Source organism: Rosa chinensis, chromosome 7 (assembly GCF_002994745.2).
Source record: "Rosa chinensis cultivar Old Blush chromosome 7, RchiOBHm-V2, whole genome shotgun sequence".
NCBI lineage: Eukaryota > Viridiplantae > Streptophyta > Magnoliopsida > Rosales > Rosaceae > Rosa > Rosa chinensis.
The window spans coordinates 47,747,508-47,765,495 of record NC_037094.1 but is presented as its reverse complement, the minus strand read 5'-3'; the positions used below and the strand labels follow the sequence as shown (position 1 = coordinate 47,765,495).

Here is a 17,988-nt window from a genome sequence, read left to right as displayed (position 1 = left end):
ATGGAGGCTCGCCGGCCCGGAGGGCTTTTAGCCCGGCCCGGCCCGTCAAAAAACCCGCAAAAGCCCTCAAAACCCCGGCCCGGCCCGTAGGTCCGGCCCGTAAAAGCCCGTAAAATATTATATATATATATATATATATATATATATATATAGATATGTGTGTATGTGTTTACAAATATATATATACACACACTCACACATAAATATATATATTTGTGTGTGTGTTTATATATATGTGTGTGTGTGTGTGTTATATATATATATATAGAAAAGATATATATGCATTACCGCATAATAAATATATATATATATATATATATATTATATGTGTGTGTGTTTTTATATATGTATATATATATATTTATATGTGTGTGTGTGTGTTTATATATATATAATTATATATATATAGATATATATATATATATATATATATATGTGTGTGTGTGTGTGTGTGTGTGTGTTTATATATATATATATATATATATATATAGATATATATATATATATATATATGTGTGTGTGTGTGTGTGTGTTTATATATATATATATATAATATATATATATATATATGTGTGTGTGTGTTTATATATATATATAGATATATATATATATATGTGTGTGTGTGTGTGTGTGTGTGTTTATATATATATATAATATATATATATATGTGTGTGTGTGTGTGTGTGGAAGTTCCTATACTTCTATTATTCTATATAGAATATGTGCATATATATATATATATATATATATATATATATTCTACATATCGGTTGACCAATTCGATCGGATTCGAAAATATGGTGAAATTGGCTAAATTTTGTACCACACTCATAATTTATTGTAATAAACTCATCCAACGGTCGGTTTTTCCATTTTATTTGAATTGATATGAGTTGCTCTTTGGAGTATATGATATATAAATATAGGTTTATAAGAGTAACTAAGTTTGACCCAGTTGATCGAATTCGAAACGATAACCAAATTGGCTGGATTTTCTACAACCACCATAAAACATTACAATCTCTCAATCGAGCGGTTGGTTTCTCTGAATTCATTTTCCACTTCATGATTGCTTTAGAATGAACCTAAACAATTTAAATATAATGAATATGTCATACAACTTTAGAAGGAAAATTGGTATAGACCAATGCGTTTGTAATTAAAATTAATTTTTTTTATCTTATGTCCACGCACATCTATTGATGGAATATATACAAACGTGATGTGAAAAAATAAGCACGTTTCGAGGTTGTCACAGCATCGGTCAACCAATAAAACATATAAGTGTCTACGGTTGACTAATCCGATCGGATTCGAAAATATGGTGAAATTGGCTAAATTTTTTACCACACTCATAATTTATTGTAATAAACTCATCCAACGGTCGGTTTTTTCATTTTATTTGAATTGATAGGGGTTGCTCTTTGGAGTGTATGATATATAAATAAAAGTTTATAAGAGTAACTACTTTTGACCTAGTTGATCGAATTCGAAACGAGAACCAAATTGGTTGGATTTTCTAAAACCACCATAAAACATTACAATGTCTTCATCGAGCGGTTGGTTTCTCCGAATTCATTTTCCACTTCATGGTTGCTTTAGAATGAACCTAAACAATTTAAATGCAATGTATAAGTCATATAACTTTAGGAATAAAATTGGTATAGTCTAATGTGTTTGTAATTAAAATTAATTTTTTTTTATCTTATGTCCACGCACATCCATCAATGGAATATATACAAAAGTGATGTGAAAAAATAAGCACGTTTCGCGGTTGCCACGCCATCGGTCAACTAATAAAACATAGAAGTGACTACGGTTGACCAATCCGATCGGATTCAAAAATATGGTGAAATTGACTAAATTTTTTACCACACTCATAATTTATTATAATAAACTCATCCAACGGTCAGTTTTTCCATTTTCTTTGAATTGATATGGGTTGCTCTTTGGAGTTTATGATATCTTATATAATTAAGCCAATTCTCAAAGGAATGATTAAATTTTTGAACTACCATATTTGTCCTCACATAATATAGATATTAATAAATAAATTATTTCTATATGAGGATAAGGTAGTCAATTGACTATGTCATATTTCAAAAATTTGTAATACTTTCCATTAAAAAAGGAGAAACTTCCCCAATATCAGGAAAGATAACTTTTTTAAATTAAAAAAATAAAAATAAAAGCCAATTCCCGCACATGTTAAAGGGCTAGTATAAATATAGGTTTATAAGAGTAACTAAGTTTGACCTAGTTGATCGAATTCGAAACGATAACCAAATTGGCTGGATTTTCTACAACCACCATAAAACATTACAATCTCTCAATCGAGCGGTTGGTTTCTCTGAATTCATTTTCCACTTCATGATTGTTTTAGAATGAATTTAAACAATTTAAATACAATGAATATGTCATACAACTTTAGGAGGAAAATTGGTATAGACCAATGTGTTTGTAATTAAAATTAATTTTTTTTTATCTTATGTCCACGCACATCTATTAATGGAATATATACAAACGTGAAGTGAAAAAATAAGCACGTTTTGAGGTTGTCACGGCATCGGTCAACCAATAAAATATATAAGTGTCTACGGTTGACTAATCCGATCGGATTCGAAAATATGGTGAAATTGGCTAAATTTTTTACCACACTCATAATTTATTGTAATAAACTCATCCAACGGTCGGTTTTTTCATTTTATTTGAATTTATAAGGGTTGCTCTTTGGAGTGTATGATATATAAATATAAGTTTATAAGAGTAACTACGTTTGACCTAGTCGATCGAATTCTAAACGATAACCAAATTGGCTGGATTTTCTAAAACCACCATAAAACATTACAATCTCTTCATCGAGCGGTTGGTTTCTCCGAATTCATTTTCCACTTCATGGTTGCTTTAGAATGAACCTAAACAATTTAAATACAATGAATATGTCATACAACTTTAGAAGGAAAATTGGTATAGACCAATGCGTTTGTAATTAAAATTAATTTTTTTATCTTATGTCCACGCACATCTATTGATGGAATATATACAAACGTGATGTGAAAAAATAAGCACGTTTCGAGGTTGTCACAGCATCGGTCAACCAATAAAACATATAAGTGTCTACGGTTGACTAATCCGATTGGATTCGAAAATATGGTGAAATTGGCTAAATTTTTTACCACACTCATAATTTATTGTAATAAACTCATTCAACGGTCGGTTTCTCATTTTCTTTGAATTGCTATATGTAGCTCTTCGGAGTGTATGATGTATAAATATAGATTTATAAAAAATTAGTGTCTTTAAAAATTTATTTATCAATAAATTAGTATCTATATATAAATATAGATTTTTTTGGGTACAATATAGTTATATAGATATGTTATCTTTGGTTGTATTTGATCATTATCCATTGAATTTTCAAAGCTTGATTAAAAAAAAAAAAATTGTGTCTTTAAATATTTATTTATAAATAAAGCCCGCAAGGCCCGGCCCAAAAAAGCCCGCAAGGCCAAGCCCGGCCAGGCTCAAAAAAGCCCGCAAGGCCTGCTTTATATGGAAGGGCTTGGATCCTTTGATTTTTAATAAAGCCCGGCTCGGCCCGGCCCGCAATTATTTAAAAATATAACAAGGCCCGGCCCGGCCCGACCCAAGCCCGCTATGAATGAGCCGGGCAGGGACCGGCCCGGCCCGTTGACGACCCCTACTTGATTATGCTCCAATTCCTCTTGAAATTTTTCTATCATTGGCCCGTACCAGATGATAATTTGTCTCTAAGCTGAGTGCAATTAGATGACCACATACTTGGTTGTTGATTAATTTTGCCTTGTTGCGTCCAGATACTTCTGCGAAGCTCTGTTCTATAACTGCAATACTGGGCTCTCTTATACTTCATTTTGGATTAACTGGGTTCTTAAATGTTTCATCTAGATATAATTAACCAACCCGAAAGCAATAGCTCTTGCTTTGCTACTAGGTATGTAAAGAAGAGGGTCTCTATTTCCGTTTCCTTTGCCTCAAATATTGTAGCAACCCCCTTTTCCGAGCCTTAATAAGCAGCTCGTTTCCGCACGCACCGAAGGCGCCTCATTATATTTATTCTCCCGTCTACAAAATCACAACCCATCTTTCTTAGCCAACAATGAAACCCTCACACCCTTAAACCCCAAAATCTCAGACGGACCCATTTTCCTCACAACCCAATCCCCCTCCTCCCCACCTCGCCCAACCAGACCCTCCACCCACCGCTCCCTCCTCAACTCCATCCAAACTTCTCAGTGGCAATTCATCGAACACCTTCCCCCCAACGTCCCCTCCTCTTCCATCTCCACAAAACCCCTCACCTTGTCCATCAATTCACATCCCACATCGACGACTTTCGCCGCCTCGAAATCCAAACGCAATGCCTCGCCGCCCTACCTTCCCCAAACCCCTCCTTACAGCTCCTGAAGCAGCTCGTTGGCAGCGGCATTGCTCCGTTTCGGGACGTTTTCGACTTGCTGACTCTTGCCCGACTGCGCTTGAGTCCGCAAAGCGGCGTCGTTTTGGACTTGCTGGTAAGTGCCTGCTGTGAAATGAAGAGGGCTGATGACGCTTTTGAGTGCTTTAATTTGATGACGAGTGGAAATGTTATGCCTAGGACTAAGACTTGAAATGAACTGTTGAGTTTGTTTTCGAAATTGAATCGAACCCAGAGAGAGAGAGAGAGAGAGAGAGGGCTTGGGTTTTGTATGCTGACATGTTTAGGTTGAAGATCAAGTCCAGTGTTTCTACTTTTTACATCATGATTAATGTGTTGTGTAAACAAGGCAAGTTGAACAAGGCGAAGGAGTTTCTTGGGTTTATGGAGGCCTACTGTTGTTGTTACTTATAACACTATCATTCATGCGTTTTGTTTGAGAGGCAGAGTTGGAGGGGCTCAGATGATCTTTAGTGCTATCAAAGGTAGAGGTGTTCAGCCGGATTCTTACATGTATGGATTGCTTCTTAGTGGGATGTGCAAGCAAGGAAGACTTGCTGAAGCATCCGGTCTTTTTGATAAAATGCTGCAAATCGGGCTGCTTCCGATTGCTGTTACTTATAACACGTTGATTGATGGTTATTGCAATAAGGGTGATCTGGACAGGGCTTTTGGTTATAGAGATGAGATGGTGAAGAAGGGTATAATGCCGACGGTGTCAACTTACAATTTGTTGATTCATGAATTATTTATAGAAGGGAAATGGAAGAGAAGGGAATGGTTCCTGATGCCATTACGTATAATATCCTGATTAATGGCTATTGCAAGTCTGGGAATGCAAAGAAAGTGTTTGTCCTTCGCGATGAAATGTTGAGTAAAGGGATAGAGCCCACTAAGGAAACTTATACTTCACTTATTTATGTTTTGAGTAAAAGGAAGAGAATGAATGAGGCAGATGACTTGTTTGAGAGGATATTGTGTGAGGGTGTTCTGCCAGATCTTGTGATGTTCAATGCCTTGATTGATGGTCATTGTGCTAATGGGAATATGGAGCATGCATTTTCGCTTTTGAGGCAGATGGATAAAATGAAGGTTCATCCAGATGAAGTGACGTACAATACCCTAATGCAAGGGCGCTGCAGGGCAGGGAAAGTTCAGGAAGCTCGAGAACTTCTGGATGAGATAAAGACAAGGGGAATTAAGAGTGATTACATTAGGTACAACACCCTCATTAGTGGACATAGTAAGCGAGGTGATATGAATGTTGCCTTCAAAGTTTGAGACGAGATGTTGAGTATAGGTTTCAATCCTACACTTCTAACATACAATGCTCTTATAAAAGGTCTATACAAAAACCAAGAAGGTGATCTTGCTCACGAGCTCCTTAAAGAAATGGTGAGCAGAGGGATTACTCCCGATGACATCACATATTACTCTCTGATTGACGGAATTGAGAATGTTGAGGAATTTCTCAGAATGGGTGATTCATGAAGTCTTTCTCTCCGTGCATTGTACTTCTAATGATAGTGGTGTTCTCGAACCCGAATTCTGGTTCTGGAAGATTCTTTTGGTTACTTCTTGAAGATGACTTGACAAGCTCAGGTCAGGTATCTATCGTATTCAATACTATTGTTGAACTTAATTCAGAGTGAACTGATTGGGTTTATGAAGAACGTCTTACTGTAAGATTATGTAACCTCTTCTTGTAGTTCTTTATTTCTTTGTTGGCACTGAGCTACACCATACACACACATTATACTTGAGTTTTGATATGATTGGAATTGATGAAAATAAGGCGATCTTCATAAAGACAGTAATGTTGCCAAGTTAATTACAGCCGGAGAATCTGCCATTTTCTGCAGTAAATGTTATTTTGCTATTTAGTTGTACTTCAATTAAATAGGATTGAAGAAAATAACCTTAGGATTGTTGACTTTTGTACCCGATTGAGATCAAATTTCAGTCTTTTTCTGATTCTTCTAATTGCAGGCAGGATATTGGTGTATTGATTGTGCTCCACTCTTATGGCAATGAGGAGGAGGTAATTTTAGTTGCTTTTAGTTGCAAAACCCGATCATGCCTGATTTCAAGGGCCAAAATGGTTCAAAGAGAACGAATATACATTGCATGTTGGTAGGATTTGGTATCATTTGGAACTATATATTCACACACTGGACAACTGGTACTAGATATTGACAAAAAGTTTGTCTCAATTAATTGGATATTGGGTTGGGTTCATTTGGAATTTGATTACTGAAAATGGAAGTAAAGGTGGAGTATTGATTTTCATGTGTTGGTTTTGAAGGTATCAATTGGAACTGTGTAAGAAAGCTTTGGAGGAGAACATAATTGTGTATCTGGAAACTAGTTATGGAAAGACCCACATAGCCATGTCGCTTATGTATGAACCAGTTGATACTCAAACCTCAGAAGAACATATGTGTGTTCTGAGTCCTGTAAGTCAAGTCCCCAGTTACATTTGTAAACAAAAGGAAAAATATTGGATTTTTATATGTTTCAATGCTTGCAGGGAGATCGTTGTAGTATATATGGATCAAATTGCTCCCAATGGATTATTGGAATGGAGGTAATAATAATACTGTATTTCTTTGTTTCATATTTGAGCATATTATTGAATAACTGAAACTGAATAATTGGGGCTGAATCTGACTAGAAAAACTGTGGCTTTTTACTCTTATGCTTATGTTTTGATGTTTGCAGTACTAGAAAGAATGTGGCTATCAAACTGAATAATTAATCTGATGATTTCTGAACTATCTTAAAGGGAATCTCTAATAAACTTCATGAAAGTATGATAATTGCCCCAGTACATCAAATAGTTATTACTAGCTGCGTGATTGGCTGAGGCCTGAGACCTTCTAAAGCTGTGTTCTTTCAGATTTTGAAGCCTGAAATGTTTCTAAAGAAGATGGAGAGAGAGGTTAGAAGAAGAGGAAGAGGCAGAGGTTTGTTTTCCATCATCTGTTGTAGCTTCAATTTGGTTGAATCAATTATAAAATGCATGATTTCCTCAGTCCTTGATGCTTTGCTTTTGTTGAAACCAGGAGATTGAGGACCATATTATGAGAGTTGCTAGGACTGAAGACCACTAAATGCGGAAGAATGGAGTGGATTTATGTTATTATGCATATATATGGTCAAGTAATGTTTAAATGTAGTGTTATGAACGTTGTCAAATAGCATTGGTAGTAGTATATATATCAAGTTCACTGAATTAGGTTCCTTTTGAGACATTTGACTGTTAAGAGTTTGTGTGACATATTAGAATCTGCTTTTTGGCCCCGTGGCTGGTAATCTTAAATAGATTCAGCCGTGTATGCTTGAGCTATTAGTTGATTTTTTTATTCTGACGATGTTTTAAACCCTTCAGTTAACGTTTCTTAGATTATGATTGTTACTCTATTACGTATAAACTTCAGGAAAATAACAAACCTGCGGCATTGCGCAGGTTGACTTGCTACTACTTCTGAATTTGGACCGGGGGATATTTTGAAAGGGATTCTTTTGACTTGCGATGAAGGATAGTTTGAACTTCGGGAGGTGGGAATGTGGGATATTTTGAAAGATGGGGAACCTTGGTAGGGTCTGTGACTACAATATTACTTTATATGTATATCTCTGAGCTTTTGAGTTTTGATACAAAAAACGCAGCACCACAATGATCAGTTTTCAAGAGTGAATTCTCTTTTTTGTCACGCCCTAGCCACAAGAAACTTCTAAAATCGTAGGAAACAAATGGTATTACAAATATATACATTTAATGCCGATTGCTGTTTTAACTTCAACTTCAGAGGTTCAGTGCTTTTTTGTTTTTGGTACCGGACTTGACAAAGAGCAAGCCCAAGAAGATGGAATACCTGAGCCCAAACGTACAATAAAGGGGCTCAACAATGATCGGGGAAAAAGGGGACTCTACTCCCAGAACCACCCAAAAATAAAAAACCAACTAAGTGCAGCAATTAAAAATTTAAAACACAGATGCAGGCAGAGAGAGGGAAGATCATCATTTCGTAGGATTTGTATCTTCACCTTGTTTATTTAATCTATGTCTAGAATTCTCAAGTTTCAACATTTTCCCCAGATATACAACAAAAATAGCTACAACAAAAATATTTGGAAGAAAGCGAAAGGAATCAGTTTCTCATATTAAAAAAAAAAAAAAAAAAGTTAATGTGGCACACAAAGCCGCAAGTATCTAAAATTCAACATAGGGTGCATTTCCCTTTCTTTTCTTTCTTTTTGAAGTCTGGCACCTATGCACGAAAGAATCTATATAGCATTGCATTTGCAATATTGCAAAGCCGCAGTCTTTACAAATCCATAAGACTTCTTGTAGCTAAGGATGATCAAGCTTGGCAAGTTATCTGCTGTTTCATTAACTTCCTTGTAGCTAGACACGAGTCACTGAGATGTCCCAGCTAGTGCCAGCAGATTTGAGGGATCTGGGTTTGTTAACACCTAAGGTTCGTGCGTCTGCGGTGCAGTGATTAGTCTGGCAATGCTGGGATACACTGCATGGGTGGGTGTGTAGAGGCTCTACTGTCGTCTTGCCCCTCAAAAAAAAAAAAAAAGACCCGTGAATAAACCCCACACTTAAGCTTTCATAATTGTACCAAGAGCATGGCTTACAGAAAAACCTATGATCCAGTTGCTAAATTCCTTCATGATAATCTCCTGCACCAAATCTTCCAGAGACAAGAGCTGCAAGACTTGTCAATGTTAACCTTGCACCAGTTGGAACAATTTGTGTTGCAGGTTTGGGCGACATTGAGTATCTAAAGTAGTTGTGTAGGTTTCGTATTCCTACTGCAGAGGTAGGATCATGGTCTCTCTAAGACACGAGCTGTGCAAAATCGAAATGATTGCCTACACAATGAGGTAGACAGCAAAAATCAACGATTGCCAAAAGGACTGGACAACTTTACTGAACATATATTACTATCAAAGTCCTACAGTAATTGTGGAAGAAAGAATGGCAATGACTAACTGCAACAGAACAAAGAAAAACAGTGTACTCACATTAGTATGCAGATGTACGATGCAGACTGCTGGTAATGCTGAGAATTGACAGAAAAGTAGGGATGTAATACACCATGCAAGGCTGCTACCAAGAATCCAAAATCTTCTTGAAAGCACTTTACAATGCATTCTACATAGATCAGATCTCTAGATTCATTTTAGCTTGCCTTAAGACGACAACATTGCTGATTTTCACCTTGTCAAATATCAAGAGTTACAAAGATGAGTGTAGAGTAGAACCCAGTACAAAACTAATTAAATCTCGATCAGTTTGGCATCCCACTGATTAGATCAGTCTGTCTACAAAATAAACAAAGAAAGAAGTTTAAAAGTAGTCAAACGAGACTGTCTCCACTAAAAGCTCCAATGGAAGCAAAAATCTGTACCACAGTTGAACAGAAAAATTCCTTCCTCAAGTTGAGCATATCATCCCACACTTGCTGGGCCCTTAAAAATCTGTACCAGCTTAGATAAAGATAAGAATTTAGTCATAATTAATCACATGATAGCAACTCATAAACCATCTTTAATTGTTAATTAAAAGGGAGTATATAGTTCACCTCAGCATCTTATATATGTTGATCAATCACCATGTTGTTCCAATATAAGCTCTGGGTGAAATGTTTCCACCTGCCTGCAACTCTTCTGCATCAGTGTCCTCCTCAATCTGGGCAGACATTACTCTACCCCTTGAACCTTTTTTTTCAAGGATGACCCAAACTTGCAACAAGCATGTATTGCCTTCTTCATAAGAGGCCCAAATGCTGTTCTCCTTTCATCTTTATCAGATTATTCATCAAGAACTTCACAGTAACAAAGGTAAACAAACTCACATACATTACTGCCTATACTAAAAGAAAATGAAAACAAGCGAAAAGAGTGCTGAACTAATTTCAGGTAGACATTAGAACCCAGAAGGTGTGGACAACATGGTTGAACAAAGGATGCCTTTAGTTGTATCGTCAAAAAAAAAAAACAGAGGATGCCTTTAGTTGTATCGTCAAAAAAAAAACAGAGGATGCCTTTAGTTGGCAAATTTTTCTTTCCTAGTATTATTTTTAAAGATAAACAGAACAAGGACCAACTGTGCACTCACATTGGAAGTAACCTTGTGAAACAGAATCCATTACACTCGCTAATGGGATAGTGACAATTGACTGGAGAAGAGGACCGGGATTCACTATGCCACCAAAGCTGCAAGAGACCCAAACCCTCTTGAGGTGTGTTTGACTAGGCATGGCAAAAATGAATGAAATCCATGGTAGGTCCAACCTTGCTTGCTAATGAAGTACATAATCCACTTGCTCTGAATACACATAAAATTTTCCATTGTTAATAAAATCCATTATTAGCAACTAGCTAAATTAATTCACCAAAAAAAAGCAATTACCTATTGTGTCAGCCATATCTGGAGCATCTAGTTCCTTTGCAATTCAACTTAATAATTCAGACATATAGACCCTCGGTGTAGGTATTAACAACCCCATTGATCATGCTCTAGAGGTTTGGTTCCAGAGACTCACTCAATCATTTCCTCTAAATTGAACTCCTGAACGAAGTAAGTGGAGGGAATTCAGAAAAGTTTTGGTGTTTAACCTAGACTACTACACATGGCAAGTTCAGAACTGGAAACAATATATGATAGATATACACCAATGTATGTGCCATTATGCCAAAGACAGGGAATAAGTACCTTAAAATTGTATGATGATGATCGAGCATCATGTTTTCAAAGGAGTAGTTCTTCGAAGGTAAGTGTTTAGTAACTCGGGTGTGTCAATGTCATACTCAGTGGCAGCAGAATGAGCATATACTTGGCAACAGAATGCGTTTCTGATTCAAATAGCATTATGATTTTGAGAATGATAGTAGGCTATAAAACACACAAAAAGAAAAAGATAATGAACCTACTGGAAGTCAGCTGGACTATTATCGGCTTTCTTCTTCCAAATCTTCGATCAGGTGGACTCCCCAGCTTCCCTCCAAAGGCTTTCTACTTCCAGTATAATTATATCCAAAACGAAACATAACTCGAAACATATCAGGTGGCGGCATCCCACACTCACTCAACCTCCTTATTACTGTAACCAATGGAATATAATGCACCCACACCATCTGGCGCCTCCACGTACTCATTTCATCAAACTTTACTCCATTGATGTAAACAGAATAAGGGCCCTCACTAAACCTCGATTGAATACAGAGAGCCAACCCTTTGCTGTACCAATTGGAGTTTTGAGGAATTTCAATGCAAAATTCATGCTCTCTGGTTATTAATTCCCAATACAGACGGCGGCAGGTGAACCAGTTTGGAAGCGGAATCAGAGGACTTCCGAAAAATTTTACTTGGAATTCTTCAGATTTCGCACCAGAGAAAAAAAGAGTCAACAGAGCCGCCAATTTCTCAGAGCCAGATTCCGCTTCTTGGCCAGATGTCATCAACAGAGCCAGATTGTCGCAGAGTCTCTGACAACTAGTCAAGTCCAACCGACCGAACATTTTCGAATCTTTACTCTTCAAAATTTTTGACAAGTATGAAACTCTTTCCAATGACCCACAACCTTCCAACCGACAAGCTATTTCTCGTGGAAATTCTGAAATTTCTTCAAGCCGCCGGCAATTCGTCAAATCAACTTGTAATCTCGACAGGGTAGTTGAAAAGACCGGTGGAGGAAGTGATTCTGACTTTGCTGGAAATGTAACAAGGTTAGAGCATTCGCTTAGATTAAGCTCCTCCAGACGTTGCAATCCATAGAAGATGCTCGATGGTACATTTGTCAGATTACGACAGCCAGCCAGAGACAAGGATTTAAGGCCAGTGAGATTTCCAACTGAGCAAGGTAACTCTTTGATCCTAGTGTGACTTAGATCCAGGTATTTCAACGACTTCATGTCTCCATCAAATTCAGGGAAGAACTTAAGATTCCAGCAATCAGATAGATACAGAGTTTCCAAAGATTTCATGTTGATCCTCTCTTGAAACATCTGCAGCTTTTCACAACGGGTGAGTTTCAAAATGACGAGCTTATCGAGACGGCCAACCGAAGGATGAACTTCAACTAAATCATTACAATAAGACAGCTCCAAATACTCCAAGCTTGTTAATCCAGACAAGTCGGGAATTCTTGTTAAACCATGGCAGTTCGACAATTTGATAGATTTCAAATATCGCATATCCTGTTTGGGAGAAAGAGAACAGAAAAATCAAATTAAAAAGGTTGAAATGCAGCAATATGTGTAAAAACGTGATCGATCGAATTCTTTCAAATACCTTCCAATTCAATCCCTCGACTAGTTGCAACGATCCTAATGAATTCAAGTGAAGGACCCTCAAGTGGTTGGGGAGATAATCCACGCCTTCTCCATATAGCATCCCTCCACGGACTATAAAAATTTGAAGATTTTTCAAGTTTGTGAAGCTTCCGCCGTTCAAGCATATCTTTTGTGAATAAAAATATCTTACCACGATGCCTTTAATTTTATCCGTTCCCTAATAAACAACAATTGCGTCAAATTAAGCAATTTCTTCTCATAATAAATATTTACATTTAATTCTAACATTTTTCAAAATTTTATAAGCCAACATGTATTAAATATCATAAAGTTAAATAATTTATATATCACTTACTTTGTTTTCCTCAAGAACCTCGCAAACATCCTCATATAGCCACAGTCTACTGCGTTTTTCTTTCTCATCAGGAAACTCTTGCCGAACAATTTCTTTTCCCATGTCTTCTAAATGGTCATGCATCCAAATGCTATCGTCTTCCTGAATTTTTATTAAAGCCTTTTCTACGAGGACTTTGAGAGCAATTTTGGGATACAGTTCACAGCTTTGTAGTGCATGTATCACATAGCTTTGTTGGTCACCTTTAAAGAAACATGCAATATGAAGAAAAACTTCTTTGATCCGATCAGGCAATGCAAGAAACAACTATGTTCAAACTTATGGCTAATTGAATTGTAAACAGCTTTTGCAAGTGTTGTTTTTCCTATTCCGCCAATTCCCCATATCCCTACCATGTGAGGATCGCCTTGCTCTACATTTAAGAGCTTAAGTATGTCTTCTACACGAGATTCTATTCCAACAGGATGTGTTGCCACATCTAAAAGGGTGCATTTCATTATTTTGGTTGATATCACTTTAACAATTTCATCAATAACATTCGCTTCATGCCTGCAAATGAAAAAGCATATGAAATATTTAGTTTAAATTTCCCTACATTTTCAGTTTTTTAGGGGACGGACTAAATCATATTCAAGATTATACTCTAATTGTACTCCATTAGTTAGTGAAACTAAACATTATGTAACCTGTTAACTAAGTTAACTATCCGTTAACGGTGGAATGTTAAAATATGAATTATAAAGTTGAGATGCTTGAGATTGAACATACTTACCCTCCATCCGAGATGTGCCACCCAGACAAAGTTGCTGCTTGTGTAAGGGCTGCCTTCCAACTCCCCACCTTCGTTAAGTTATCCTCGTATTTGCTGAGGTGAGCAATTCCGTCACGAACCTGGCCCTTCTGGTATCGTATCTCCGACGGATCTACCTTGTAGAAAATTGGGTAAACGATTTGTTGCTTGGATTCTTTACATTGAAAGATCTTGACAAGTTCATCCAAGCACCACTTTGAATATGCATATTTTGCAGAAAATACAACAATGGAAATCCTTGATCCTTCAATTACTTCGAGAAGCTCCTCTGTTATATCTTCACCTCTTGTAAGGTCATTATCTATGAAGGTCTTAATACCAACAGTAATCAAGTTAGAAGTTTAGAAGAGTAAATTACATGATGCTCTGCTCTCTTCCCGTATATCTAAATCCACTTAAACGACTATGTTTGAAAAGTTAAATAAACTTCAAGGACGTAATAACAGTATATACCGAATTTCCTGCGATGATTTTAAACATTAGCCATATCCAGCATCATCTTGTATCAATCCAATTTTGATGAGAAGAATAGCATCGAGTTGGTCCACTCCCAACATGCTTGCATGATTGAAAGTATTATTCACCTCCTTGAATTTCTCCGACTGTCACTACCTGAAAATTTTAGCCTAGTACTTGGTTGACTTGAGAGTTTTGCAAAAGCCAAAGGTCACAAATACTGAATAAAGGAATCCAAGGTCTTATGCAACTTGGCTAACAGAGCAGCAAAAACTTCCATATCTGCACGACATTGATAATGACTGGTAATCCAATGCAGTCAGGATGGTTTCAGAAGTACACAGAGATCAACAACATAGTAATATATTAACATAGTAATCTGAGAATGGTGACGTGACCGCCAAAAAAGTGGCAGATCATTGTAACTCTATATCTCACATAGATTTTTAGCCTATGAATTTTAATTCCTGTCATTTAAAATTACACATTAAATGTTCTATGAGCAACTGAGCTTGAAATAAATCTGATGGAACAAAAGCTTAAGATTGGATTCATATTCGTTCATTTCAATAAGAACTAATGCAAACCACAATGAAGCACAGAATCTGCATTACTGGACAATATCTATTAGTAAAATGGAAAAGTATGTTGTCTGATCTACCAGAGTAAGTTTCTAATTTGGAAATTCCTAATAATCTGAACCTTTCACATTCAAAAAGTTATATTTCTGCATACTCATTATCAATTATTTCTACCTTCCTTTCAACATTTGCCTTCATTCTAAAACCATATCAATTATTTCTACCTTCCTTTCAACATTTTCTGCATACTCATTATCAATTATTTCTACCTCTCATACTCTCTACACCTCCTTTGTGCTTTTAAATACAAAAATTCACTAACTACACTTCCATTTTTTGGTTCTTTTTTGCATGCAAACCTAAAAAATGCCCAAAATAAATTTCTAGAACTTTAAAACATGAATCAAACGGTCATAGCACAGAAATTGATCAAGCAGTCATAAATCAAACGGTTAGACAATGATTCCTATGTTTCTAACCCTTATAAAAAATGAAAGGTTATTCAAAAAAAAAAAAAATGAAAGGTTACAAAAATTGATATAAAGAAAAAAAACAGGGAACATAAAAAATAATAATAATAAAAAAACACGCAGCTCATGAAGGTTGAAAAAAAAAAACCACCGTCCCCCACCCAAAACTCATTCTCCAACTAAACCTTGAACGAAGTCTAGACTAGGAACTCAATAAAAGTTCGGAACAATTTCTTAGTCTTTAATTTGTGTTAAAACTAGGCGGAGAGGTTTGTAAAGAAAATATATACTAGTTGATTATAATTCATTGTCTATAATTGTTATTTTACAAGAGGATATATATGTAATTCAATAATTCAAAAGATATAGAGGTCAAATAAGCAAATTTGGAGGTCCCGATAGAAATCTTCTTTTACGATTTTTTAGTAAACAAAATTATCTAAAAAGTATTTTCGTCAAACTATTCTTGAACATAGGTCACGTGCTTTGCACATGTCAGTTTTTAACGGAACATTAACGGAAGTTAGTGATAAGTACCATTTAAAATGAAATCGAAATGTTCAGGTACTAGTTGTGATCAAAATTAAAGTTCAGGTACCATCGATAAGATAGATCGATAAGATAGATGGTAAGTTAATGTACTATTTGTGATAATAACTCTTATAATATCACAAAATTTTGAAGAAAACTTCTCTATATAACATATATGTCCTTTGATCTGTATAGATTTTTAATAGAGATCAGCTCAAACATGCTTTGCTTTTCTAAAGTCCTTTTTTTCCATCGAGAGTTGTTGGTGCTACCCATACCATCCAATCATCCATAGGCGTATCCTCGCCACCTCTCTTCACTCGCCCAACCAGACCCTCCACCCATCACCCACCACTCCCTCCTCAACTCCATCCAAAATTCTTAGTGGCAATTCATCGAACACGTTCCCCCCAACGTCCCCTCCTCTTCCATCTCCACAAAACCCCTCACCTTGTCCATCAATTCACATCCCACATCGACGACTTTCGCCGCCTCGAAATCCAAACGCAATGCCTCGCCGTCGCCATTCTCGCCGCCCTACCTTCCCCAAACCCCTCCTTATAGCTCCTGAAGCAACTCGTCGGCAGCGGCATTGCTCCGATTCGGGACGTTTTCGACTAGCTGACTCTTGCCCGAGTGCGCTTGAGTCCGCAAAGCGGCGTCGTTTTGGTCTTGCTGGTGAGTGCTTGCTGTGAAATGAAGAGGGCTGATGACGCTTTTGAGTGCTTTAATTTGATGACGAGTGGAAATGTTATGCCTAGGACTAAGACTTGAAATGAACTGTTGAGTTTGTTTTCGAAATTGAATCGAACCCAGAGAGAGAGAGAGAGAGAGAGCTTGGGTTTTGTATGCTGACATGTTTAGGTTGAAGATCAAGTCCAGTGTTTGTACTTTTTACATCATGATTAATGTGTTGTGTAAACAAGGCAAGTTGAACAAGGCGAAGGAGTTTCTTGGGTTTATGGAGGCCTACTGTTGTTGTTACTTATAACACTATCATTCATGCGTTTTGTTTGAGAGGCAGAGTTGGAGGGGCTCAGATGATCTTTAGTGCTATCAAAGGTAGAGGTGTTCAGCCGGATTCTTACATGTATGGATTGCTTCTTAGTGGGATGTGCAAGCAAGGAAGACTTGCTGAAGCATCCGGTCTTTTTGATAAAATGCTGCAAATCGGGCTGCTTCCGATTGCTGTTACTTATAACACGTTGATTGATGGTTATTGCAATAAGGGTGATCTGGACAGGGCTTTTGGTTATAGAGATGAGATGGTGAGGAAGGGTATAATGCCGACGGTGTCAACTTACAATTTGTTGATTCATGAATTATTTATAGAAGGGAAATGGAAGAGAAGGGAATGGTTCCTGATGCCATTACGTATAATATCCTGATTAATGGCTATTGCAAGTCTGGGAATGCAAAGAAAGTGTTTGTCCTTCACGATGAAATGTTGAGTAAAGGGATAGAGCCCACTAAGGAAACTTATACATCACTTATTTATGTTTTGAGTAAAAGGAAGAGAATGAATGAGGCAAATGACTTGTTTGAGAAGATACTGCGTAAGGGTGTTCTACCGGATCTTGTGATGTTCAATGCCTTGATTGATGGTCATTGTGCTAATGGGAATATGGAGCATGCATTTTCGCTTTTGAGGCAGATGGATAAAATGAAGGTTCATCCAGATGAAGTGACGTACAATACCCTAATGCAAGGGCGCTGCAGGGCAGGGAAAGTTCAGGAAGCTCGGGAACTTCTGGATGAGATAAAGACAAGGGGAATTAAGAGTGATTACATTAGGTACAACACCCTCATTAGTGGACATAGTAAGCGAGGTGATATGAATGATGCCTTCAAAGTTTGAGACGAGATGTTGAGTATAGGTTTCAATCCTACACTTCTAACATACAATGCTCTTATAAAAGGTCTATGCAAAAACCAAGAAGGTGATCTTGCTCACGAGATCCTTAAAGAAATGGTGAGCAGAGGGATTACTCCCGATGACATCACATATTACTCTC

The 17,988-nt window shown here is 36.9% G+C and overlaps 2 protein-coding genes and 2 pseudogenes across 6 annotated transcripts; 2 read left to right on the top strand and 2 right to left on the bottom strand.

Moving 5' to 3' along the window:
* Window positions 1–4,148: 4,148 nt before the first annotated feature.
* LOC112179542 lies at window positions 4,149–7,821 on the top strand (annotated as a pseudogene).
* A 738-nt stretch (window positions 7,822–8,559) lies between these two features.
* Window positions 8,560–13,261, bottom strand: LOC112179540 (probable WRKY transcription factor 19). 5 transcript variants are annotated; one of them, XM_040511998.1, is made up of 11 exons: window positions 13,125–13,261; window positions 12,768–12,986; window positions 11,408–12,673; window positions 11,190–11,329; window positions 10,887–11,045; window positions 10,593–10,802; window positions 10,057–10,299; window positions 9,883–9,952; window positions 9,497–9,796; window positions 9,115–9,343; window positions 8,562–9,030 (listed from the first exon to the last, which is right to left on the bottom strand). In XM_040511998.1, exons 1-3 carry the CDS (start codon window positions 13,245–13,247, stop codon window positions 11,426–11,428), a joined length of 1,590 nt encoding a protein of 529 aa, XP_040367932.1. In that variant the 5' UTR covers window positions 13,248–13,261; the 3' UTR covers window positions 8,562–9,030; window positions 9,115–9,343; window positions 9,497–9,796; window positions 9,883–9,952; window positions 10,057–10,299; window positions 10,593–10,802; window positions 10,887–11,045; window positions 11,190–11,329; window positions 11,408–11,425. The 5 variants fall into 5 exon arrangements, with proteins under 5 accessions (XP_040367933.1, XP_040367934.1, XP_040367932.1 ...); XM_040511999.1 differs by having other exon boundaries at window positions 8,560–9,343; window positions 9,497–9,792; window positions 9,883–9,961; XM_040512000.1 differs by having other exon boundaries at window positions 8,561–9,343; window positions 9,497–9,792.
* An 84-nt stretch (window positions 13,262–13,345) lies between these two features.
* On the bottom strand, window positions 13,346–16,266 carry LOC112178044 (disease resistance protein RPV1-like). Its single transcript, XM_040511473.1, has 3 exons — window positions 16,252–16,266; window positions 13,897–14,246; window positions 13,346–13,673 (listed from the first exon to the last, which is right to left on the bottom strand). The coding sequence occupies exons 1-3, from the start codon at window positions 16,264–16,266 to the stop codon at window positions 13,346–13,348; spliced, it is 693 nt and encodes a 230-aa protein (XP_040367407.1).
* On the top strand, window positions 16,193–17,970 carry LOC121050340 (annotated as a pseudogene).
* Window positions 17,971–17,988: the final 18 nt, after the last annotated feature.

Excerpts from the sequence above, each read along its gene's own strand:
- LOC112179540 (XM_040511999.1), bottom strand. The coding sequence starts at position 13,247 with ATGCATGACCATTTAGAAGACATGGGAAAAGAAATTGTTCGGCAAGAG. Across the intron at positions 12,987-13,124 it reads AGGTTCTTGAGGAAAACAAA|GGAACGGATAAAATTAAAGG; the intron begins GTAAGTGATATA and ends GTTGTTTATTAG. Across the intron at positions 12,674-12,767 it reads TCGAGGGATTGAATTGGAAG|GATATGCGATATTTGAAATC; the intron begins GTATTTGAAAGA and ends TCTCCCAAACAG.
- LOC112178044 (XM_040511473.1), bottom strand. Across the intron at positions 13,674-13,896 it reads TGGCACATCTCGGATGGAGG|GCATGAAGCGAATGTTATTG; the intron begins GTAAGTATGTTC and ends TTTCATTTGCAG.